Source organism: Geotrypetes seraphini, chromosome 6 (assembly GCF_902459505.1).
Source record: "Geotrypetes seraphini chromosome 6, aGeoSer1.1, whole genome shotgun sequence".
In the NCBI taxonomy this organism is placed as follows: Eukaryota; Metazoa; Chordata; class Amphibia; order Gymnophiona; family Dermophiidae; genus Geotrypetes; species Geotrypetes seraphini.
This window is the reverse complement of record NC_047089.1, coordinates 49,537,497-49,564,512: the sequence shown is the minus strand read 5'-3', so window position 1 is coordinate 49,564,512 and position 27,016 is coordinate 49,537,497. Positions and strand designations below refer to the sequence as shown.

The following is a 27,016-nucleotide window of genomic DNA, read 5'->3' as shown; positions in this document are numbered from 1 at the left end:
TTGTTTTTATATTATGTAAAACCGCTTTGAATTTTAATAAGATGGTATATCAAATTTTTAAATAAACCTGAAACCTTATGTGTTTGCTGCAGTGCATGAATTATCAAATATAGAGGGGCAGCAGGACATCTTTGTGTTTGGGTATGCCATGCAAACCAAGCTTTGTCCCTACCCCCTCATCTCCCTGGTGCTGAGGCTGTGGCCCACATTGTTTTGTTGTCCATGAGTAGATGCAGTGAAACTTTTGTGTTTTTTGGAAAATATAATAAAGATGCATGTTTCTCTGGCACTGAATGTAGTCATGTGAGCCGCTTGTGTGTTGTCTTATAAGAACACCTATAAGAGATAAGCAACTTAGCATTATAGTCAGGAATTCAGATTTTTAAGTCTTAGGCCAGCTCTGTTTTTATTTACATTGTATGAGTTTCCTGTATTGAAGTGGCACTCTAGGGGGTGCTATGGAATGGATAATGAATAAGATGTGTTTGTGGAGTATTTTGTGGAGTTTTTCTACAAAAACGCCTGTTTTTCGTATGGTTCTGGGTAACTCTAGTTAGATACAAGCATATGTGTTAGTTAAGGCCACGCCCAATAGAAGCGTATTAAAAGTTGGTGAATAAAAATCTGAATATGGATATAGCCAAGGCCAGAAAAACAAACTACAGATTAATATTAAGGAAAAGCATAAAAATATTATTTTTATGTACTTTGCTATTAAGCCAGACCATAAAGGAAATCAGGATATACATGATGCATAGAAAGAGATTAAGAACTCCATCTTGTGTTCTATCTTTCTGTCTGTCTTTGTCCTTCCTGTGTCTTTGTTCAGCTTCCCGCCTTGACCCTCGTGGGTCTAATTGATAACAGATGTGCTTAGGCCGGTTAGAAACATGTATTAAATATGAATGAAATATATTGTGTTGTGTGTGAAAGGGGCCCCGAATGAATGAATGATATATGAAAGATATAATAATAATAATAATAATAATAATTTATTTCTTATATACCGCTTTACCGTGAAGTTCGAAGCGGTTTACAATAAAGATACATTTGACAGTACATGGGATAGAAACGGTTTACAATAAAGATACGTTTAGTCAGTACATGGGATGCAAGTGGTTTACATTAAAGATTCATTTTGTCAGTACATGGGATACAAGTGGGTTACAGTAAAGATATATTTTGTCAGTACATGGGATGCAAGTGGGTTACAATACAAGTGGTTTACTATCAAGGTGCATTTTGTCAGTGTATGGGAAAGAATGGTGTGTACTTAATTTCCAATATTTTATATATTTTAAAGATGCAAGAAACTCTAAGGAGAAATCCTGAGGCAACATCTGGAAATAGTTAAGTTAGAATCAGAGACACTGTACTAGTCTCTAGCATAGGAAGGGATCTCTTTTTTCTGAGTATATGTTAGTGAAATTTGAAACTGTCAGTTTTTGCAAAGCTCAGAGCAGGAGGGGGAATATCCCTCCTCCTTTCTATGGTGCTGACAGGGAGAGACAAGAACTTCTCAGCACTTTTTAACAAATGCAGGCTTTCTTTGAACAGATAAGCAGGTTTAGATGTAAAGTTTTCTTTGGCTATGTTATAAAATGTTTTTGCATATTCAGAAATTAATGTAAACGAAAATGATTTCTGAAACTTTTATTTCATGTTAAAAGGAAGTTCTTTGTCCAAATTTAAGGACAGCCTCTGTTAATGGATTGGCTGACAAGTAATGATGTCATGTAGGACAAAAGGTACATATTAGGGAGCAATGAATTATCGAGTTGAGATCTTTGTGAGGAAGGCCAGCGTTTTGGCATCTGTAAAGATTTCCCGGTGACATAATAACCTTTTGAGAATTAATATGAATAATTAATAAAAAATAATATTTTGGAACCTTTTACGTCATGTGCAATTCATTTTACCCACCCATGAGCAAACCTGACTGCTCAGTATGTTCATGGCAGGGATCATTTGTGATTATAAGGCACCAAAGCACCTAGTTCACAGTGATGGTATAATTACAAAAATTATTGTAGAATTTGGGATTCCTGCTGATTGTATAAGCATAGCAAGCTGTCCTTCCACTTTCCCCAAGAGCATCAGCATCATGACTTTCCTTCTGTAGCTGCTGGGGCTGTTTGTGATTGGTACTAGGGCTCCTTCAGTTGACCAGATCCTCCCTAGTCCTGTGCTTTTTTATGATGTTGATTAGACTGGATCCATTGGCACTTACTGCTTTTCTCCTGCCATATGGCTCTCCTTAAGCAGAACCCCAAAGCAGTGGCGTACCTAGGGTATGTGGCACCCGGGGCCCATCATTTTTTGACACCCCCCCCATGTAAAAAAATATTTTTTTGTAATGACCATGAAACGGAATAAATGGTCAGAATAGAATCAGGCAGTGAAAATTTTCTTATATTCCAAACATAACATAACATAAATTATGTCTGAATTGTCATGACATCAGAAGTACATATGGAGTAGTTGCAGGTGATGCTTGGGACAGTTCTGATTGTGTTAGTTCGGTTTTATGTGTTTTTTGAATAGAAGGGTTTTTATTTCTTTTTGAAGGTTTTGCAGTCTGTGGTCGATGTCAATTGGTTGTAGAGTTGGGGGTCGAGTGTTGCAGCTCGAATGGCTAGGAGGTTGTCGAACAGTTTTTTTCTTTTGACGTTTTTGGTTGGAGGTTGTGTGAATGGTGCGTGAGTTCTCCTATGTCTGTTTGAAGTGGATTGAATTATTTAGCTGAAGAAATTAGTTACCCCCTCATCCCACACACATTAATTCTCTTCCATTTTTGTTCCCATTATAAAAAACACTGATAAGTTCCCAGAAAAAAAATACATTAAAATAAGAAGTGAAAACAAAGGCCCCTACAGATGAGACCATAACATAAGAATAGCCTAACTGGGTCAGACCAATGGTCCATCATGCCCAGTAGCCCATTCTCATGGTAGCCAATCCAGGACACTAATACCTGGTCAAAACCCAAAGAGTAGCAACATTCCATGCTACCGATCCAGGGCAAGCAGACACTTCCCCCATGTCTTAATAACAGATTATGGACTTTTCCTCCAGGAATTTGTCCAAATCTTTCTTAAAACCAGCTACACTATCTGCTTTTACCATAACTTCTGGCCACTTCATTTTTAAGTTTAGATCTTTCCTTTCAAACAGAGACCTTGCTAGATGTCAAATACAGCACAAGGTAACTTCACATGGACTTAGCTGTGCAGGAAATGTGAATCTCCTCATACACCCACCATATAGTGCAAAAATGTGCAAAGGTCTGTTTTTTTCTTTCGATCACTACATAGCCTAATGCCACACAAGCAGCGCTGTTACAAACATATTCTGTAGGTCAATGCTAAGGATAACAAAGTTTCCTTCCTTGGACCAGAAGGAGATACTGATAAACCACTGGAAGAGATCCCAACACAACACCCAAAGACCCACTCAGTGTGTGAACCAATTGAGTGGAGTGGACTAACTGGGGGGTGGAAATGGGCCCAGAGTTTGCTCAGCAGAATTTCCCAGACCACCTCTTCCTCTCAACACATTGACACGCTGCCACCACCACCACTAGAAACACCTCACTGGGTAGGCCAGCTATGCTATAAACTTTATAAAACACATTATTATATTTTCTTATAAAGCACATATTTTAACTGAACTCTCTGACATCCTCAGCCTTTCCATTCACAAAAATAGAAGGAAGAAAAGTTCCCATTTCCTGCTGTCTCATGTCCCCGGCCTATACAATATTTTTTTTCTGCAGACCCTTCAAAAGTCTGACCAAATCCTCGTTTCACTTGCATTATAAAGTACTGAGGATGCCATCTCTCCCCAATCCCAGGTCCTAAAGTCTAAGACAGTAGCGCAAACTAATGCTGCCAGATTCAGGAAAAAAAATTTTGATTCGATTCAGCCTATTGAATTGGTTTTTCAATTCGATTTTCCTGCCCAGTTGGGTGATTTTTTTCAAAACTCCTGGTGGGTTTTATAGCTTTTTCACCCCCTTTGGCTTCTCCTAATCACACTGGCGCTGTGGTGTAAATAAAATAAAGAAACAAAAAGGACTTTTCCTCTCTCTGTTAAATCCTAGCTCATGTTTGCAGTCCAACACCAGCTCTGGCAGGATACACATTTCAAATCTGACATATTATAATCACAAAACAGAAAATAAAATTAATTTTTCTACCTTTTGTTGTCTGGTTATATTTCAAATCTTGTTGGTCCAAGGCTCTGGTTTTCTTCTGATAACTTTGGGTCTCCTTCTTTCTTCTTTCTGCATGCTAACCATCCATCTGCCAACTCTGTCCTCCCTTTCCATTTCCCTTCCCTCCCCAGGAAGTCTGATATCTTTCCTTTTTTTCATCTCCCTCCACAGATCCACCTTTTCTTAACTACCCTTTCATCCGGCATCTCTCCCTCCTTCCCACCACCCGAGTCCACCATCTCTCCCTTTCTTTTCCCAATTACCCTCCTATCCAGTATCTCTATCCCTCCTCCACACCATCCCTTGTGTCCAATTTCTCTCCCTTTCTGTTCCTTCCCTCCCTAAATCCCATGGTCCATCATCTCTCTCCCTCTCCTCTATTTTCAGACCCATTATTTCTTCCTCCCCCCCAAAGTTTGGCATATGCACGTCTCTTTGAACACCCCCTTCCCTCCGTGTACTTCTAAACCAGGGTCCCCCCCAAAGGCCTGTCCCCCCTTAAAGGTCTGCCTGTCCCCCCTTGAAGGCCTGCAACCCCTTGAAGGCCTGTCCCACCTCCTTGAAGGCCTGTCCCCCCCCTTGAAGGCCTGCCTGCCTGCCCCCCCCTTGAAGGCCTGCACCCCCCCCCCGAAGGCCTGTCCTCCCCCCCTTGTAGGCCTGTCCCCCCCTTGAAGGCCTGCCTGCCTGTCCCCCCCTTGAAGGCCTGTCCCCTCCCTTGAAGGTCTGCACCCCCCTGAAGGCCTGTCCTCCCCCCCTTGTAGGCCTGTCCCCCCTTGTAGGCCTGCCTTCCTGTCCCCCCCTTGAAGGCCTGTCCCCCCCCTTGAAGGTCTGCACCCCCCCCGAAGGCCTGCACCCCCCTGAAGGCCTGTCCCCCCTTGAAGGCCGGCACCCCCTTGAAGGTCTGCACCCCCCCTTGAAGGCCTGTCCCACCCTTGAAGGCCTGCACCCCCCCCCGAAGGCCTGCACCCCCCCAAGGCCTGTTCCCCCCTTGAAGGCCTGTCCCACCCTTGAAGGCCTGCACCCCCCCCCCGAAGGCCTGCACCCCCCCAAGGCCTGTTCCCCCCTTGTAGGCTTGTCCCACCCCCTTGTAGACCTGTCCCCCCATTGAAGGCCTGCCTGCCCCCCCTTGAAGGCCTGTCCCTCCCCCTTGAAGGTCTGCACACACCCCCAAAGGCCTGTCCCCCCCCCTTGAAGGCCTGCCTGTCCCCCCCCCTTGAAGGCCTGTCCCCCCTTGAAGGCCTTCCTGCCTGTCTGTCACCCCCCTCCTCCTTGAAAGCCTGCCTGCCTGCCCGCCCGCCCCACCCCGAAGGACCGCTCGCCCCTGGCCTCCCCGCACCACTATGAAGCAGCACTACCTATGCTCCCGGCCTTGCCGTTCAGTCCCCCACCCCCCCCGAAGGACCGCTCGCCCCACTGACCTTCCTGCACCACCTATGAAGCAGCCGCAGCAGGATCCCGACGTCAGCGATCTCTGCGCTGCTTCCTGCGCCGCGTTCCCGCCCCTCCTGTGACGTCAGAGGAGGGGCGGGACCGTGGCGCAGGAAGCAGCGCCCAAGCAGCTCAGGTATCGCTGAAGTCGCGATCCTGCTGCGGGCTGCTTCACAGGTGGTGCAGGAAGGTCAGTGGGGCGAGCGGTCCTTCGGGGGTGGTGGGGGGGGGGAATGAACGGCAAGGCCGGGAACACCCCCTCATGGCTGGCACCCGGGGCGGACCGCCCCTCCCGCCCCCCCCTTAGTACGCCACTGCCCCACAGTGTTTCAGAAACAGTAGGGAGCAGAGAAAAGGAAAAAAGGTTTGGAACTGTGAATGAAAAGGATATGAAGCTGGGGGGAGAGGAGGAAGGGAAAAACATTTGGAAGGGAAATGCTAAGGAAGGGAACAAGGATAGAGCAAATCTGAAAGGGCTGGGGATGAGGACTGTAGTATGAGAAGAAAATAGGAGACAGAAGAAAAGCTATCAGGAGAAAAAGAGGATATGTAAATGAAGAATGAAAATCCAAAATATTATACTTAGGAAAATATTTCAAAATCTACTTTATAAGATCGGTAATTTATAAGATAGGCACCCTTACTGGGTTAAAGTGGAGGCATTCCCCTTTGACTCGCCTTGGGCAGGATTAAAGAATAGCATGTGTATGTTGCATTTTCAAAGGTAGTTGTACTTCACAAGCCAAGCTTAGCCCACAGGGAAAAAAAATGCCAGATGTAAAGTCTACAGACATTTTTCAAAGGGAATGTATATTTAGACTGTCCCTTTTGAAGTTTGTACAAAGTATCCACAGGCTAACCACTTAAGCAGGCTGTTTTGAAAAATGGCTTTTAAGATCTTAAGCAGGTCTTTTCCTATTTTTCTGTTCTCCTATTGAGAACAATTTTCCTGACTTTAGGCTTGATAACATATATTCATAAATATTTCAGGTGTTGGAGGTGCTTTAGAAAATGATGATCCCACAAAAATGGTCATGGTGTTGGCAGCCACAAATTTCCCCTGGGACATTGATGAAGCTTTACGAAGAAGATTAGAAAAGAGAATCTATATCCCCCTACCTACAGGTACAGCTGTTATATGTATAGTTATATACATTTTTTGGGGATTGCGTGAGGTGGGGGAGGGGCAATATTCTGCATAGTGGAGTCTGAGGCTGAAAGTGTTTGTTATTGCTAGAGAGCTGTCATGTATTCAAATGTATCGCTTTTAAAAATATTATTACGCGGAGGGCAATTTTCATCACCATTTCTGCAGGTAAAAACATTGTTTTACCCATGGAAATGGGCTTTTTGAAAATTACTCTTCCCAAGCATATAGGAGGTAATTATATATGTGGGTACCTCCTTTTAAGCACCCCAACGCCATGTGGTGAGAGCCTATTCTATATTGGCTCCTGGGTGCCATTTTGTCATTGCAGATTACTAATGTGACCTGATACTGGAATGCCTAAAATCCAGGTACCCACAGTTACACTAGCCATAGACCTGGTATAACTGTAGGTGCCGTACAAACAAAAAGCACAATAGCCTGAAGAACTGGTACCAAAGTATTCTTTATTTGAATGACTCAACACAGCTCATGTTTCGAACAAAAGCCTGTGTTAGGGATCTGTACAATAGTGTGTCCCTTAAATACATCCAGTATATTAAAAATATCAAGGTTTCATAAGGCAAAAAATTCCAAATTCTTCAGAATGCTCATATTGGAACAACACTGAATGTGCTGTAATCTTTTCTTCAAATGTTAACCAAACTGCAGGTGCCTAAAGATGGCAAGGGTGAGAGTAACATGCAGTATTTTTAAAGTAGCACATGTAAATGGCAGCATCACCCATGTCCCTCCCACGTGAAGCTTGCTTTTATGGATGACCTTACGGAATAGCACTTAACTGTTATTCTGCCATTTACAGTACATGCATAAGTGTACACTCATTCACAAGCATTCTGGTATTCTGTACCCTCACATGGGCAAGTGGTACTGAAATATAGGTGCCTAGTAATAGAATCTCTTCCTTGGTGGGGGCATTCCTGCACAAGGAATGGAAACCATGTATATATTTTTGTGTTTCAAAAATATGTGCATTCTTTTAGTTGGGAAAATACCTACAGAAAAAGAAGGTACAAATATCTGCAGGTTCTTTTCTTTATGCAATTTTCAAAGAAAAGTTATCCAGAAATTTTGCACCTTCATAAGCAGTATGAAAATTGCTCTAGAAACAGAGCATTTAATTTTAGCATGTAAATAAAGTCCTATGATACATATGTGGCAGAGTCCAGTCCAGACCTTCCTGGAGCCCTGTATTCAGAACAGCAAATATAGAACAAAATAAAAGGAATAGAAAGCCTATATAAAATCCAACAAAGAGAACAAGTGGGGAGTGGGATAGAACACGTCAACCTTGAGATAAACAATCTTTTATTTCTATAAATTCAAGAAAAATACAGGAACACATAAATAAAAACACATGTACAAAAAGTCCTATGAATGTGATGTTCTGATATTGAAAGGATCCAGTTGATGGCCCGACACGATCCATTTTTCGGCCTCCAGGTTGGAGGCCTGCCTCAGGGGTGTGTCTATTGGTCCACTAGGTGTTGCTCCAATGTTGGGAATAAAAAACTGTAAAACAATCTTTAAAAAGACTATAAGCATATGCGATGCTCGTAAAAAAGCTCAAAAGGAACTCAAATCAACAGGGTACATATGCTTACGGTCATCTGGCTTATAATCAGCAGATTTTTCACCACAGATTCTGAGATATTTAACATTATGGCGCTTCTTAAATTTCTGCAGCCAACCTTCTGAATATTAACACAGCATCAGTGTTCAGTTCTTGATGGTATTTTTTGGCTTGCTTCATTACCATCAAACCAGTCAATGGCATGCTTTCACGCCTTCTTTGCCAAACCCACTCAATCAGTATAAGATCATTCTAAATGTTCATTTTTTGCCCTATGCAATATTTTTCTGGTTTTCATTAATTTCTGGTCATCACTCTCCTTGTAAAACTTCAACAACTTATCTTTCTGAGTAGAATCTGCACTTCCCTATGCCATTTTTACACAGTTCCAGGGTTTTCTGACTAAACGGCATTATGCAGTGAAAAACAGTGACAAATTCTCAAATAGTTGGTGTCGTTTGAGTGGAGTACCGCAATGTTCCCCACTCTCTCCTTCATTGTTTAGCATATTCATGCAATCTTTAGGCACAATCTGGACCAAGGAGGAATCCAAGGAGGATGATAATTTACTTGATAGACTGAAAAGTTGTGGAATTGACTGAGTAGTTTTAAAATGGTTTGCTGCCTTCTTGCGGAATAGGCAGCAAGAAGTCTTAGTGGATGGTATATTGTCTCACAGGTGGAAAGTGGGTTCCGCAGAGCTCAGTCCTGTCATTTGTTTGGTTTAATCTCTATCTCACCCTCCCCCCTCCTGTAGCCTATTGTGGTCCGCACAGGTCTCATATCGGCTTTATGCGGATGATGTTCAGTTTATGCTCCCTATTGATGGGGACTTTGGAAAGGCAGTTCAACAGCTGCAGAGGGTGATGGCAAAGATTAATAGTTGGATGAATTGTAACAGTTTGAAACTGAGTGTCCAGAAAATGAAGGTTATATGCTTTGTTCATTGGGATATGCTCTTCCTGACTTATTAGACACTACTGTTGCAATATCCACGGAGGTAAAATATTTAGGGGTTCTACTAGATTCTTGTCTGATGTCCAGGGGGCATGTATGTGCAGTAGTAAAAAAAAAGGTATTTTTTAAATTGTGTCTGTTGAACAGTTTGCGCTCATACTTGTCTGCCTTTATGTTTAGGACTGTCTTGCAGAGTGTGGTATTATCCTGCTTATCCTGCAATTTGGTGCTTCTGGGTTTACCTGCATCGGTACTGGGTGCGCTATAGTCAAGAATGCGATTGTTCGAACTTTGTTTCGATTAAGAAAGAGTGATCATATGACAGAATGCCATATATCTTTGTATTGGTTAAAATTAGAACATCAAATCCTTTATAAATTACTGGTCATGGTGCATTTTTGTATACACAATAAGGCTCTGAAACATTTGATGGATAGCATTCTGCCATATGTTGCGCTCGGTGACTCACGATGACCTACATATTCCGATAGTGAAACAGCTGCAGCTAGCAGTGTAGAGCTAGCATATTTTCGTGTGTGGGTCCTCGCGAGTGGAATAAACTTCAGGGATATTTACGACAGCAATCCTAGTTTGAGTAGTTTTAAAATGTTGAAGAAATATCTCTTCTGTAAGATGAAATATGGGACTTGATTTATAGTTTTTTGATGCGAGACGCTGGTAGCCTCTTTGTAATTATAGGAGGCTGGGCACGATGGACCACTAGTCTGACCCAGCAGTGGCAATTCTTATGTTCTTATGTTCAAGTTATATTGATGTTTATTTGTTGTATTGTATGTGATTCTGTTTGTGTATGTATTTTATTGTGACCCGGGTTTTTAGCGTGCAGTAGCCGAAAATCTACCACCTCCTAAAAAGGAGGCGGTAGTGACTAGCGCCCTTGGGAATTTAATGCGCACTATTGCGCACGTTTAGGCCCTAGCACACCTTTGTAAAAGGAGCTTTCTGTGCCATATTCCAGCCCTCCAACCTTTTCTGCTTGAGTGGAATCTGCATCTCTCGGTGTCATTTTGCAGCCCTCCAACCTGAATTGCGCAGAGAACAGGAGAAACACATGCACCTGGACAACATCTCTATTAAATCTACACCAATCCAAATGGACACGAAGATAAAACTTTTAGGGGTAATCATTGATAGAGATCTTACCTTTCATGATCATATAAGTTCAGTGGTTAAAATCTGTTTTTATAAATTACGCATCATCCGATCCCTTTCTTCCATCCTTGAAACTAATTCAATCACTATCCTGATACATTCATTAGTAATTTCTCATCTCGATTACTGTAACTCTCTTCTAAATGGCCTTCCCCAAAAAGAAATTCGTCGTTTACAACTAATACAAAATACTGCAATAAAACTTATCCATAAAGTAGGCAGATACGACCATGTTACCCCTCTTCTAAAAGAAGCACACTGGCTCCCTATTACTCACCGCATCACCTTTAAAATTATCTTACTATCCTTCAAAATAAAGCTCTCTCATTTGCCCTCATTCCTTGATAAACTTCTCATTCCCTACTGCTCTTCACGCACTCTAAGATCAACCGATCAAAAACTTCTATTTATCCCCACTATCAAAGACTTCTACAATACACGTAAAGTAAATTTTGCAGTAACTGCCCCTACCCTCTGGAATTCCTTGCCACAGCAACTTCGTGACGAATCACGACTTGATAAATTTAAGATAGATTTAAAAACGTTTTTATTTCGCGATGCCTTTGCTTTCACTTAGAGCCATCTTCTCTATTTACCAACAATAACCGCTTTCTTTAAAGCGCCCCTCTCCATTATGTTTTATCCTTACCCCACTATCTCCATTTTCTTCTCAAATATGTAACTTCACCCTTCCTTCCCTCTTATCCTCACGGTCTAGTTCGTCTTGTGATGTTATATGTATATACACAATGCCTCTTTTTTTATTTTTTATTTTTAGTTCTGATTAGTTTCTCTTTCTTTTAAACATATTGTTAACCTGCCAGATATTAACTTGATGGTTGGTATATCAAAATTAATAAAACTTGAAACTTGAAACCTGTGTTGGTTTCTGCATGTGTCACATTGGGGAAATTGAGTTTGTGACAAATTTTGTTTTTTTGGAGTTTTTCAGTTTTCAGAATTTGGGATAAAAGTTCTTGTACCTGTAGTAAAAAAATCATGACAGTAATGCAGTATGTTTGCCTTTCCAACCAACAGCACCAGTGTATCAAGGCAGACTTGCACGATCTGTGTCTGTATAGAGCCTTTTGGTTGAGGATGGGCTGGGGAGGGCTTCGATGGCTGGGAGGGTGTAGATGGGCTGCAGTGAGCTTTGACGGAGACTTCAGTAGATGGAACCTAAGAACAATACCGGGCAGAGCTTTGGATTCGTGTCAAGAAATAGCGAAGAAGAAGAAAAAAAACCCCAACAACAAATTTTTAGATTGAATCAGGTTGGGCAGACTGGATGGACCATTCGGGTCTTTATCTGCCGCCATCTACTATGTTACTATGAGGAAAAAGACAACTAAGCTAATAAAGGGTATGGAGGACCTCTCATATACTGATAGACTGAAAAAGCTGGGACTTTTCTCCCTGGAGAAGCGGAGACTTAGAGGAGACATGATAGAAACCTTCAAGATCATGAAGGGCATAGAAAGAGTAGACAGGGACAGATTTTTCAAATTATGGGGAACCACAAGTACAAGGGGGCACTCAGAGAAATTGAAAGGGGGAAGGTTTAGAACAAACGCCAGGAAGTTCTTTTTCACCCAGAGGGTGGTGGATACCGGAGGATGTAATAAGCAGGAGCACGCTACAGGGCTTCAAAGAAGGTTTGGATAGGTACCTGGAAGACAAAGGGATTGAGGGGTACAGATAGGAGTAGAGGTAGGTTATAGGGATAAGATTAGAGGATTAGAGGCAGTTACAAAATTAGTCAGGGACACTGTTCAGGCAATTAGGCCTGATGGGCCGCCGCGGGAGCGGACCGCTGGGCAAGATGGACCTCTGGTCTGCCTCAGCGGAGGCAACTTCTTATGTTCTTATGTTCTCTTATGCTACCATGAAACCTATAGAAATGGTAGTTTTAAAAGTTATAGACATGGCCTGTATTATCCTACTGTAATTTGTACAATAAAGTTTAATAAATGTTTATAGAAAATAATTTCTAAAATTACTGTCAATTTCCCTCCTCTTAAATGAAGCAAAATAGATTTTAACAAGTGTGGAACACTAGAAGACTTTAAATAAAAAATTAGGCTTAATATTGTTTCAGTTTATACAGGGAAAGATATACAATATCTAACGAAGTGTGGATAATGCAAATTATGCTTTTTAGCCAAGAGGCTTAGTTCCAGGATATAAATCAGCTCGTATCTACATTACAGTTATAATGTGCCTTCAACCAGTGGTGAGTGAAGGTCATTATTTTATGCATTTAATATTAGAAATTGGTTTTGTAGTCTGATGCCATTAGTGTACATTCTGGCAGTCAGGATCTGAGAAGGTGCCAAGAATCAACTATGTGTGCAACTAATCTGCCCTCTTACCCATGCGGTAGCTTTTTCAGAGCAGAGTTATTAGGACTATGTGTGGAGGTGTTAAACCTGCTCAATAGATAAATATACAGGCTTTAGTTTTTCAGTAATATCATTATTGATGCCTGTATGAAATTCACCAAAACTTTTTAGTAACAATTGAAATAGGAAAACCAAATTACCTTACATTTTTTTAAAGCAGTTATTCATAATTACAGTATTTCCTGGTATCCAGTTGTAGTAATTTGAGAATTTTACAATAAATTAATTTAGAATTATGTTATCAGCATTTAATGAAGTAGCTAGGAAATAATTTCTTTCCTGCTAAACAAGCAACCATATTAGATTTTTACTGACCCTCAGTGGCACCACTCAGGACTCAAACCTTTCATTGTCCTGAGCTTTACGTGTCTGCTCGTCACTGGGTCTAATAATCTTTTTCTTAGAGCTAAATGTTTTTTAGACTTTTTAACTTTTTATATTTATATTTATATTTTTATACTTAGCTTAAAGCTGTGGCTAAGTCCTCTTGGCTCGAGATGTCAGCGTTTATAAGGGATGTCAAAGCCGACATGTTTCGCCTAAATAGCTTTTTCAAGGCTTCATCCCTCTTCACCACCAACTACCACTGTAACCGCCAATTCTTTACACCGTAAAACGGTGTAAGGGATGAAGCCTTGAAAAAACTATTTAGGCGAAACATGTCGGCTTTGACATCCCTTATAAACGCTGACATCTCGAGCCAAGAGGACTTAGCCACAGCTTTAAGATAAGTATAAAAATATAAATATAAAAAGTTAAAAAGTCTAAAAAACATTTAGCTCTAAGAAAAAGATTATTAGACCCAGTGACGAGCAGACACGTAAAGCTCAGGACAATGAAAGGTTTGAGTCCTGAGTGGTGCCACTGAGGGTCAGTAAAAATCTAATATGGTTGCTTGTTTAGCAGGAAAAAATTATTTCCTAGCTACTACATTGATATATGAAGTAAGCACCTATATTCATTCATTTATAGTGCTTTGGTTTGATCAGCATTTAATGAGCACCTATTAAATTGTTCCTATGGCATATATAATGCAGGCCAATGGTGAAGACAGTTTTCAAATAAATTTAAGAGGGTATTTTCTTCTACATGACTTTACCTTTTTGAAAGTTGTGTAGCTTCAGTATGGATAAAGGTAGCTGCATTGAAAGGAAACATTCCCAGGATGTGTTTAAGTTGGAGAAGGAAAATTACACATCCCAGGACAAGCAGGCAGCATATTCTCACATGTACGGTATGGACAGTGTTAAAGTATACTGTCACTTTAAAAAATTTTAAAGTCTTGAGATTGCTTGTACCATGCATGCACTGGTGTCTTCCTGCCCAATTTATTTATTTATTTAGATTTTTATCCCGTCCTCCCAGTAGCTCAGAACGGTCTACAAATAAACATACACAATGGAGAGTAATTAGACAAATAAGATGTACAATAGGTTAAATGTTTGGACATACAGGACTGTGCAGTAGTTAAATACAGGGAGTATACAGCAAATTAAGAGTAGAGTTTAAGTATAAGTAGTTTAGTTTAGTATAAGTCGTTTAGTTTAGTATGAGTACTTTAGTTTAGTACAAGTTATTTGAGTTTAGATACAATTTATCCGAGTACAGACTAAGAGAGGACTATACTGAAATTTAGGAAGAAGTTAGACAGGGGAGGGAAGAGAGAGGTTTAAGAGGGGGTGTAGACTGAGGGTGACCTTTAGTTGAAGAGGAGGGTCTTTACCATTTTACGGAATGTCAATAATGAGTTCTGTTGTCTGAGTTGAGGGGGGAGTTGGTTCCAGAGATGTGGAATGAAGTGGCTGTAGGATCGTTTGCGGGCAGTTTCTGAGAGGAGGGACCTTCCAGGGGGAATGCATAGGCGTATTTCCGATTTTGAGCGGAGGGTGCGAGTGGGGGTATAGATGGGAAGCTTGGATTTTATGTAGGAGGGGGTGGTGGTATAAATTCTCTTGTGGGCTATTGCTAGTGCCTTGAAAGCACAGCGCTGGCTAATTGGGAGCCAGTGTTCAGCGCGGAGTGCTGGGGAGACGGGATCATGGTAGTTGAGGTTGTGTAGGAGGCGGATAGCTGCATTTTGGACCCGTTGGAGGCGTTTGAGATTATTTTTGGTTAGTCCATTAAATAGGGAGTTACAGTAATCCATTCTGGAGAGGACATATGCGTAGAGGACTTGGGCGAGGTCAGGTGTGGAGATGTAGGGTTTGATCCTTTTCAGTTGGCGGAGGTAGTAGAAGGAGGTGGAGATTACTTGGGATATGTGGGCAGATAGGGATAGGTGTCCGTCTAAGGTTACTCCTAGGCTGCGTACCTGATCTGTTGCCGTTAGTAGAGTGGAGTCCCATGCTAGTGTAGGACGTGTGTATTTGGGGCTTTTTTTCCTGATCCATAAGAGTTCGGTTTTAGAGGCGTTAAGTTGAAGTTTGTTGTTTGACATCCAAGTTTTCATGTCAGATAGGCAGTGTTGTAGGTTAGCAATTTGGGATGACCGGTTCTCGCCTAGTGGGAGGAGCAGCTGGATGTCATCTGCATAAGAGTGGATTTTAATGCTATATTTCTGTGCTATATCAATGACAGGCCTGATGTAGAGGTTGAATAGGAGGGGGGCTAGAAGGGCGCCTTGAGGAACACCATATTTGATAGGCTTGGGGTGAGATTTGTGTGTCCCTAGTAGGACAGTTTGGGTCCTTTGATGGAGGAAGGAGGTGATCCATTGGAGGGCTGTGTCCTTGATTCCGAAGTCATAGAGTCTGAATGTGAGGAGGTGGTGGTCGACTGTGTTAAAGGCAGCGCTGAGGTCAAGTAGGACATCACTGCCTTTGTCGAGTATTGCCCAGCTGTCATCAATGATATCAAGGAGTACTGACTCTGTGCTGTGGCCTTTTCGGAAGCCGGACTGGGCAGGGGATAGAGCAGCTTGTTCTTCAATGAAAGGGTGTAGTCGGTGGAGCACAATTCATTCAAGGAGTTTGGAGACAAATGGGAGGTTAGAGACTAGGCGATAGTTGCCGGGTTCATTAGGATCAAGGGTGGGTTTTTTGAGAGTGGCTTGTGGGACCATTATTTCTCAGTTTTCCTTGGAACTGAGCAGTTGTATTCTTTTGAATCTTTTCCAAAAGCGCATCAAATTTGTTTTTTTGTACCTTTCCACTTTTAATTTTTTTAGTTTTCCTATTTATTTCATTCCTTTTTTGTTTTTCCTAAAGATTTTTTTCATTTTTGGGTCTTTTCGCCCTTTGAAGCCTATTTTCAGACTGGGGGCATTGACTCTTTTTCGGGTGCTGGGTTACTCGACCTTCTCGTACAATAGAGTTCTTCAATCTTATGTCAGCTGTTTTTTCCTTGATGTCGGAGCTTTCAGTGGCTTCAAGGGGTGTACTCTGTGCAACAAGACCATGTCAGTCACTAATCCACATAATTGGTGTCTTCAGTGTCTTGATACTGGGTGAGTTTTTTTGCAAACACTGCTCTCAACTTCAGAAGAAGTCACTAAAGGCAATTTCAAGCTGAAAAATATTTTGGGTCTGGAGCATTGAGGATGTCTGCCACTTCTGACGCTGATATACAGGAATCTGTAGTACTATCGAAGACGGCACCGACATTGACTTCTCATGGCATCAGAATTGCCATCATTCCAGACATCGGGGATATACAATAAGAAAGCTAAGACACATTGGCATACGTTCCCTCTGAAACATGCCTCGATACCTAGGCATGCATTGGCATCCTCCCAGGCATCTACATCATCGATGCACTGCAATTGTCGACCCCAGGAGGCTAGATCGCCATCCTTGCAGCTGGTGTCTTATCATAGGCATGCCTTGACATCGAGGTTACCAACATCTCAACACCCTATACCACCTGCACCTTCTGAACTGATGACATCCATAGTAGTGGTACTTTCTCTTCAGGACCAAATACAAGAAGTGATGCAAAAATAATTGGCTGAAATGTTGCAAGTTCAGGCAGTACAAACCCTGCCAATAGCACAACTAATACCAACCCAGTCCGATCTGAGCACTAAGCGACCATCTAAGCCCAGGTCTTGGACTCTGCCCTAGCATTGACGCTCGATGTGGAGGAAGTCACTATCATCGAGGCGTTGAAGCCCTTCTTCGTACTCAGCACCTCGAAGACTCAGAGATTCTAAAACTTCTTGATATTCTCCTTGATGCACTTCTTCTACTCAGAATTCATCTCAACACCGGTTCTGATGCCATCATGCTCCCATGCCAGGCATCGAAGACTATGATTCTGATCTTTCCTTACATTCCTCTTAAGAGTATCTAGATCTGTCAGTGGATGAATCATAAGGCATCTCCTCAGACCGGTCTCCTTTGCCACACTGCAAGGCATTGCCATCTGAGAGTCTCTCATTCTCAAGATTCATCAGACAATTGGGGCAGGCTCTCTCCATCAAGATGGAGAAAGAGACCAAACCTAAGGCAGAGCTCTTAGATGCTCTCGATTTTGACCAAGTTCCTCCAGAGTGTCTTAAGCTTCCTTTTCACAAGCTCATGAAGGAAGCAATATTTAAAAACTGGAAAGCTCCCCTATTAGTACTTGTATCCCCTCATAAATTGGACTCCATGTACAATCTTGCCTGTTTTTTAATAAACCACAACTTCAGCATCAGTCCCTCCTGGTAGAATCTGCATTAAAGAGAACCAGTAGCACAAGAATGTATGCCAGCACACCCTCAGGGAGAGAAGGGAGAACTCTCAACAAGTTTAGCCGCAGGCTCTTCCAAAATGTCTTTGCTAACTAGTGGAATTCTGAGTTTTGTTTTTTTTTTTTTTAATTATTATTTATTTATTGAAATTTTACATAATTCACAAGAATATTCCTCTTGTACAAGTAAAACAGAAAAGAAACAAATTAAATAAAGTCACAATTTCTACTATCAGGAAAATTTCATTCTTTCTTAGACCACTAACTCTGGAAGGAGAGGAGATGAATATATTGAAGAGATAACAAACATAAGTAATAATTGTATTCTTGAAAGGCTTAACAGTCTTTAACCCCCTCTTTTCTTCCTACTCTTAAACATTCCGGGCAGCAAGATTCTTTAAATCTAAAAAGGTGCGTAGCTGTTCTGGTGCATAGTAGACATATTTAACACCTTGGTATTTAATTAAACATTTGCATGGATATGCTAATAAGAATGTCGCTCCAAGGGTCAAAGTCTCTACTCTCATTGCTAAGAATAATTTTCTTCGCTCCTGCGTTGTTCTCGTGACGTCTGGAAAAATCCATACTTTCTTTCCTAGAAACATTTGTTGAGGATTTCGGAAATATAAACGCATAATTGCATTCATATCTTGTTCGAAAACAAAAGATACAAACATTGTGGCTCTCTCTGTAGATTTGGAAAGTGTAGTTTCTAATAATTCAGTAACATTTATAGCGTCTATTGTCAAACGTTCCTCTACACCTGGGTCGGTTCCTTCAATTTTCTTTTTCGGCAAATAGTAAATTCTGTTGAGTGGAGGTATATGTTCAAGGGAAAACCTGAGTTATACCTTTTATATGACATTTTATATGAAACAGCTAGCTCTGCAATTATCACATTATGACCAATATATTCCACAAACCAAATTGGATGGTTACCAACATATTGCTCATAATCTTCTTGAGACATGACCAGATCTGTTTTTGATGCTTTCATTGTTAATCCAGAACATCTGCTTTGTCAGTTGCTATGAGGAGACAGACATCCGATCTAGATGCTAATGTGCAAGAACGTTTAGCTAGCAGAACGTTTAGCATGCAGATCTGCTCCATGCATATTCATTAGAGCTATCCTGAAAACCTGACTGGCTGGTGGTCCTCTGGGACAGGGTTGGCAACCACTGCTCTAGACCATCTACTCAGAGGCAATCTAAACTTCAAAGACCTCAAAAGTCTCAAACACAGACACAGCAAAAGACTCAGCAGTCTTTTTGACTTTCTGGTAGAGAGCTTAGCTACCATTCAATCTCTACCTCATACCCTACCCATTGGCAGTCGCCGCATTCATTTTTATCAATGTTGGTCCATTATAAACTCAAACCTCATCTTATTATGCTTAGAATCGATTGGTCTCCAACAAACACCTTCAGACACTCCTCCAAAACAGTCTGTTTTCAGTTCCCATCAGACCATGCTACATCAAGGTCTCTTAGCCCTCCTTCATAGTAATTTGGATAGAATATTCTACATTAGTTCTGATTTTTCATGTGGTTCATAATGGAATGCCTTGGTATTTATCACAGTCTATTACATAGCATCACCCACAGCGTTCATTGAGATCCAAAAAACAAAAGCAGTTGTCAATAGATGGATTACAACAGGTAAAATATGCTGATACCAGAAAAAAAGCAAATTTCAGTAACTTGGGCTAATCTCTGGAATAACTTGATTGGACAATTAAGGTTGATGGATAACGTTCAGTATTTTAAAAAAACTTCTGAAAACATCCCTATTTGCGGAAGCTTTCTTTTAAAATAGATATGAGGTACCATTTAATAATTAATAGCAGATGAAAGATGTTTGATTTTATATTATGTTTATGATTGTTTTAAAATTGATTTTATGTATGTATTATTGTAACCCGCTTAGGTTCTAAGCGAGATATAAGACACTTAAGTAAATAAATAAATAAATAGAGATTTTACTGAACTATGATATTAGAAAGAGCTTTATTAAGTTTTCCTGAGAGGTTCTTCTAAGCTTTATATTTTTTTGCAAAGGTACATTTCTAGTTGAACTACATTATAAGTTTGTGTGTTTGTTGTAGCTAAAGGCAGAGCAGAATTGCTAAAGATTAATCTTCGAGAAGTTGACTTGGAGCCTGATATTGACCTGGAAGTTATTGCTGAAAAAATTGATGGCTATTCTGGTGCTGACATCACTAATGTTTGCAGGTATTTTCATTAATTATGCTATATTAATTTACATATATGCAGGTACTTTCTCTAGGGGCTCACGATGTTAAGATTTTTGCACTTGGGGCAACAGTGTTAAGCGACAGAGGGAATCAAACCCATTTCCCCAGGTTCCTAGCTCACTGCATTAACTGTTAGGCTACTCCTCCATTCGTAAATATGAGAACAGTGAATTTTTAGTTATAGATAATCAATGTTTGAGACCATCTATGACATGAAGTAAGCTATATTGCCATGAGGAAAAATCCCTTATATTTTCCAAGCAAAAGTTTTTTTACAGTGAGGGGTCCCAGGCTTTAGTGTATGGACACCAGAGAAGCTCCTAGGCTTAGAGTTCCAGAATATCAAACGCTGCTCTGCTTGACGCATCACTGGCCTCTTATATTCCCCAGGAGAACTGGAATCTAATCTTAACTAAGTATTTTTGAAAAACATCTTTTGCTTTTTAATCTGAAATTGGTTTGCTGGTTCTTTTTCCTTCTCAAGATGAGTAAATCAAAGCAGGGTACCCTCAAAGTGTGAGGCTGCTTTTCATTTTAAACCATATTTGGATGAAAATTTGCTAATTAACCAAGACTTATTTTATAGCTGAATTTAAATAGCTTTCTATAGGAACTAATGTGATTTAAATTGTCTTCAGTGAAAAGCTATCCAGGAAAAACTTAACCTCAGACTGATTATTAGAAAAGAAAAACATTCTATATTAAGCTGTAATAACAGTATAAAAAATATTCATTTTGTTTCTGATGTTTATGCTTTTTAACTTGCTGTTTCCCCATCCTAGTTGCAATTTTTCTTAGACACGTCAAAGTAAGAAAGAAAGAAAAAGAAAAGGGTTGGGATTTGGTATAAGAATATAAGAGTTGCCATACTGGGACAGACTGAAAGTCCATCAAGCTCAGTATCCTGTTTCCAACAGTGGCCAACCAAGATAACAAGTAGCAAGCTAGATCCCAAGCAGTAAAACAGATATGCTGCTTATCCTAGGAATAAATAGTGAATTTCCCCAAGCCATTTCCATAATCGCCTATGGACATCTCTTTTAGGAAATTGTCCAAACCTTTTTAAAACCCTGCTAAACTAACTGATTTTACCACATAATTTGGCAACAAATTCTAGAGTTTAATTACACATTAAGTGAAGAAATATTTTCTCCAATTTTCATGCCCCCTAGTCCTAGTATTTATGGAAAGAGTAAACAAATGATTCACATCTGTTCTACTCAGTATTTTATATTCCTCTATCATATCTTCCCTGGGCCGTCTTCTCCAGGCTGAAGAGCCCTAGCCAGTTTAGCCTTTCATAGAGAAGTTGTCCCACCCCCTTTGTCATTTTTTGTCGGCCTTCTCTACCTTTTCTAATTCTGCTTTATCTAAATCTAAACAGAAATAGTAGGATAAATATCACGGGAATTGTACAGTGTAATAAGTAGAGGTTTAATCTTTTAAGACTTCAGTGTTGCCTTGTCTACCTCCAGTGCTCTGGATCTAGAATGGAGTTTGCTTAACTCAGGATAAAAATGCCCAGAATTAAAAGAGCTCTCCCTGTGCCCCAGTTCTCTGTATTCCAGCTCCATCATATCAGTCCTCCACTCCCACAAAGCATCCATATGACTCAGGGTATATACAGTAGATTACAGTAGCTTCTGGTGGTTGCTGTACCAGAATGTTTAGCCTCCTGACTTAAATTGAGACTTGAGACATGGGTGAACTCTGGAGAGTCTTGAGGAGGAAGCTGCATCATTATTGTTGGGGGGGAAGAGGGGATTGGGAGGAAAGTGCCTTTGAAGGGACTGTGAGTTGCCAGGGATGGGAGAAGTTGGCACATTCTTTATAGAGTAGGGCTGGGAGAATGAAATCCTCTCTGCTTATTGGCCCTTTCACTTCAGGTTGGGAGAAATGAAGGGTTTTACAGCAGCTGTTATGAAAGTTTTAGCATACTCTAGGTTAAAATTTATTGCACAGCATGTTATCCATTTTCATATGTGGAAAAACATTTGAGATATGTGCTAAAACTTTTTAGTTTGAGTTTATTGCATAGGCTCAAGAAAACCCATGAAAAGATATCGCCTAAAACTTGTTTCTGTCTTTTATTTGTACATATCCACAAATATGGTAACCATAATTATTTGCTCATGAAATTTAATGAAATACCCCTGAAGTGTGTAATTTATATAGCAGGATGCTCTTGTTGTTAGAACTTATGCAATTGTGTGTTTCCAGAGATGCCTCAATGATGGCAATGCGGCGGCGGATCCAGGGTTTAAGTCCGGAAGAAATTCGTGCTTTGTCTAAAGAAGAACTACAAATGCCTGTTACTATGATAGACTTTGAGCTGGCATTAAAAAAAATCTCCAAGTCTGTTTCAGCTACAGATTTAGAGAAGTATGAAAAATGGATGACTGAGTTTGGCTCTGCCTAATTTTTCATGACTTTTTTCTTTCTTATAATTGTTTCTACCATTATATTTATTTGTAAAGCATAGAAAACCAGATTACAATGGATTCAAGTCACAAAATCTCCTTTTTGAAAGAATACTTTGCTTATAAGAACATTTCTATTGTGTGTTCTTGTAAGACGAAAGGTCAAGGCAGCTGGGAGCTTTCAAAGTATGCATATCTCCTTCTTTGCAATCTTTGGATATATTTGGATATAGTTCAGAATCAGACATATTTGAATATTAACAAGAAATACAATGACAAGAGAAATCTAATTAAAAATTTCTCATTAAAATGAATTATCAATTTGCAAATCATATTCAGAAAATCAAGTAATTATACAGTACCACAGCCTTTGGAAACATTTTAGCTCCTCTCACTTTGTGTGAAAAAGTCTTATGCTTAAAAAAAATTCTCTCCTTATTTTAAACAGTTTACATTTGAACTGGGCTTCAACAATACTTTTCCCATTAGAACCTTTTTGTAAAGGTGGTTTCATTTTTTCTCTCCCTTGAAGTATGAATCTCAGGGCAAAGCTGAGTAGTTCTAACATCAAGAGATGACAGATAAGCCAAGCTTATAAAGATCAAAAGATGTTAAAATATTATTTATTTTGCCTGGTAAAAGGCACTGAAAGTTTTCTGAAATGTAAGATTTTGCCAGTTTTTATACCCCTCTGAACAATTGTGGAGAAATGAAAGAGTTAAAAATGTAATTAAACAAGTTGTTCAAATGTCAAATTTTTTGTAAACATATTCTGTACTTTATAATAAACTGTGCTGTGGGAAAAGTCTCTTATTGTGTAAAAAGGTTAATTTGTATAGTTTGAACAGCAAACCATATAGAAGGTAAACTCTCTTTCTAGTGTTTAATTGTTTGATTCATGTGGGTCTTACTTCTCTTCCCATTAAACCTCTTGCTATATCTTGGGACCTCAAAGTGGCCAACACAGCAGCTGAAAGATTCCTTTGACTTATTCATCTCTTCTGAGCTGAAATGTCTGACCTGGTAGATTTAGTGACTAATTTGGTCTATTTTTTCAATGGATGAATAATGCAGTGCCCTAGGGATCTATATTGGGACTGGTGCTTTTTAACATATTTATAAATGATTTGGAAATTGGAAAGACCGGAAAGGTAATTAAATTAGCAGATGACACAAACTGTTTAAAGTAATTAAATTTTATGGGCACTGTGAGATCTTAGGAGATTGGAAGTGCATCAAAATGGCAGATAAGTTTAATGTGGACAAATGCAAAGTAATGCCATATCATAGCTACTTGATGATAGGTTCCACATTAGGATTCATCAATCAAGAAAAAGATCTAGGTATCATTATAGACAATATGTTGGAAATCTGCCAGGTTGTGTAGCATGCAGCACATCATGAAGATCTTGGCCACCTTCTCAGATCTGTAGAGGAGCTCTCCCTGGAATGGTCCAGACAGCGACATCTGTTCTTGAGCTGACCAAAAGTGTGCTTAATAATAGCTTTGGTGCTCCTGTGTCTGCAGTTGTAGTCCTTTCCTGCATCATTTTGTGGTGGTGGTGGGTGCACAACAGGGATCGTGAGCCAGGTTCATTGGGGATAGCCTCTGACACCTGTGGGGGGAAGCAGAATGGGAGATAGGGAATTGTTGTCAGGTTTGCTTACTTTGGGGAAGGAGGGAGGAAGTGTGGTAGGGAGTACATGGGTCTGGGATTTGTGCATTCCTGTGATGCTTACCTAGCAGCCAACCGCTGGTGATCTCCCCTTGGTCCAATCTCTTGTAGATTCCGAAGTGCTGGAAGATGTAGGCATCATAAGTGAAACCTTGGTATAGGGCTCACATGTTCATGATCTCTCCCTAGGCATCACACACAACCTGTATGTTCAGAGAATGATATGCTTTCCTGTTGCGGTAGGTGACCTCGTCTGCCGGGGGGGGGGGGGGGGGGGGAGGTGGTGTCGGAGGGGTCTGAAAGGAATGTATATGTGTATGTGCAGTCAGTGTGCCTTTGACTGAGAGGAAGGCGGACTATGGTGCCATGTTATGTGGGGGTGTTGGGGAAGGTGATGTAGTCTAGGGTGTGGATGAGGAAGGCTTTGTACTGGGTGAGGCAGTTGGAGATAGTGGGCTGGGTGATGCATGTGTTGGCTGCTAGGACAAACTGGAAGTTCCTAGTGACCAGGAATGCAAGGGAGACGGTGAGCCTTGAGGTGGATGGGGATTCCTGTAGGTAGGGGCTCGGAGGAGAGGTTTGAGCTACTCAGTCCTGTGTGGCAGTCCTGTCGAAGCAATATCTATGTATTACTGGCGAGCCCTGAACACTCTCACTTAGGAGTATCTCCTGCGCTGCCCTCCCTCAGCAATCTCTTCAACCTGCAGCATAGCTTCCTCCACCACCAGTGCATTAAATACATCCAACATGCAGCAACACAGATTGGCCCCACTATCTCCACAAACACCACCTACACTTGCAACAAATAACCCCTCCCCAGACAGACAACAGCCAGGTAATCACTCTCCCACTCCTGGCACGCAGTACTTTTGATACACACCATCAGCAGCACTCATTCAGTCTCTTTCCCCCCTCCTCTCCCCCACACACAGCTAAAGCACTCGCTCTCCAGCTCCCAGGACACAGTGCAAACACACACAAAGACAAGGCAGCAACACAAAGTACGGTGACTGACTGGGCATGAACAAAGAATGGAGCCATGGGTGAGAGACAAAAAGCAGGTAGGAGGGAGATAAGTAGTGATTGGGGTCTGGGTATGGGTTGAAGGAGGTGGCAGGCAGAGGAGTAGGGCTTGTTTGGTGAGGGTTCAGACAGAGACACAGACAGGAAATACAGCACTCAGCAACTCTCCAGTAATTCAGAAAAACACTTGCATTTTGCTTTCCAGTCTCCAACACAACCAAATTGCTATTGGGTCAAAAGACAATTTGTTCTTCACCTTATCCACTTTTAAAGCGGATCTAAATCTGGGTATGTTTCAGGACACCTAAATTAATCCTTTTGCTATCAATTATTGCACCAGGATGCACATACCCTGGTGCTGCCCATGTCATGCCCACAGAACGCCCACTTTGAACACATCTTGATTTCAGTACTCTGAGTTGCTTTCTTTGTATTTTGATTAGATGCTATGCATGTTTTGCAGCCACATGTGCATCAATCTCCCCATTATTTGGACTTTTTGTTTTAATGATCCCCATAGAATATTTTAAGCCATCATTTTATTTTGCTTAAATTTATCTAGTTTTACTTGTTTGATCTCACTGCAGAAATTATCCATATTTTTAAGAATAATTCATTTCAACCTCAAATACATCTGAAGCTGTTTTTTCCTTGATCAAAGATATTTTCTGATCACCTTCAGTCTCCATTGCATTAGCACTACTTGTATATCGTAAATGGTTATATTATTAAATTCAATGAGGATTTATTAACTGTGGAGTTCTGTCGTAATAGAAACCTCTTGATTTTTAATGTATCATTTTGATTCTGTAAGTACCCTTAATCCACATGGGGTCCTCTTCATCCAACAGTGTTCTATTAATAGTTTGCATAAAGTTATTTAACTGGTTTGACCATGCTAATGATAGCTTGTCCATTATTGTTTGATCATATTAATCAAATAGTGCATTTAGATTTGCGGCCCGCCAAAATAATGCTTTTTTTGCACTTTGAAGTCTGCTGGACAGATTCTTTTCCTGATCTTGTGCAGTAAATTGTCTGCAGACATAACAGAAATTAACAGAAATTTTCAGGATGGTTAACACAACCTTGTCTGTTAATAATTACAATATCTAAGACAAAAACAAACAAAATATAAAAATTCACATGTAGAAAAAGCAGCACAATCACTTTTTAGTATAAACTTTCAAATTACTGGTATATGTGATTCCTAAAATGCAATATTATGTTACAGTAAAATACCGACACTTCATGGTAGCGTTATCGATGAAAATGATATAAACACAAACTGACGCATAACTTAAAAACAGGATGTGATAGATGAAAACTGTTTTCAGATTTAGAGTCAGCATGTGGCCCTTGTTAAGGTACAGGTGGCAAAACTCCAGTAGCAAAATGCTTGTTGACCAGTGTAATTGTTGAATTGAATTATAAGTTCAGGGGAAGAGGACCAGAGTCAACTGAGGATGTGCAAGGCTAAAAGTTCTCTTAAGGCAGCTAATACACTAGTACTGCCTTAATGTGAGTTTCTCTTTCATCCTTTTCTTTCTCCCTGTATTTACTTTAAATTTTTATTTTTATGAGTACAATATATCTGCAGATTAAATGGCTCTGCGCATAAAGACAAGACCTTGAAAAACCATCAGCTAATGTACAGCACTAACACAACTTAAGTTTGAAAGAGACAGCTAAATATATTCATACTAAAAGCCAGTAAAATATTAAACAAAATAAAAACACCGTGCTCTGTGTTTCAAACTCTTGTCTTTTCAATTAAAGTTTGAGTTTACAGTGGAGCATTTTTATATATGATTTTACATACAAAGAGAGTGGTAGTGTGCACTATTAGGGACACGGGAAAACCCGTCCTATCATTTCATTAAAAAAAGAAAATGAAACAAGATAGGAATTATCACAGACATTAATTTCAAATGAAAACCCACCCCAGTTATGTAGCAGGGCTCATAAATTTTCCTGCTATATTTTCCAAAGAGGAAAATTCTGGAGTTTACTCCTAACTTGTGAGGTGTGTTTGAAATAATGTAACAGAGA

The 27,016-nt window shown here is 40.4% G+C and overlaps 1 protein-coding gene across 4 annotated transcripts in view; it reads left to right on the top strand.

Annotated features, from left to right (window-relative positions):
• Positions 1-23,073, top strand: part of KATNAL1 (katanin catalytic subunit A1 like 1) — a 96,571-nt gene extending 73,498 nt beyond the window's left edge. For all 4 annotated transcript variants that reach the window (XM_033948213.1, XM_033948214.1, XM_033948215.1 and 1 more), the window contains 3 exons: positions 6,635-6,769; positions 19,696-19,822; positions 22,066-23,073. In XM_033948213.1, the coding sequence (XP_033804104.1) occupies positions 6,635-6,769; positions 19,696-19,822; positions 22,066-22,264 (461 nt within the window). In that variant the 3' untranslated portion in view covers positions 22,265-23,073. The remainder of the gene's footprint in view (positions 1-6,634; positions 6,770-19,695; positions 19,823-22,065) is intronic.
• The last annotated feature ends 3,943 nt before the right edge of the window (positions 23,074-27,016 follow it).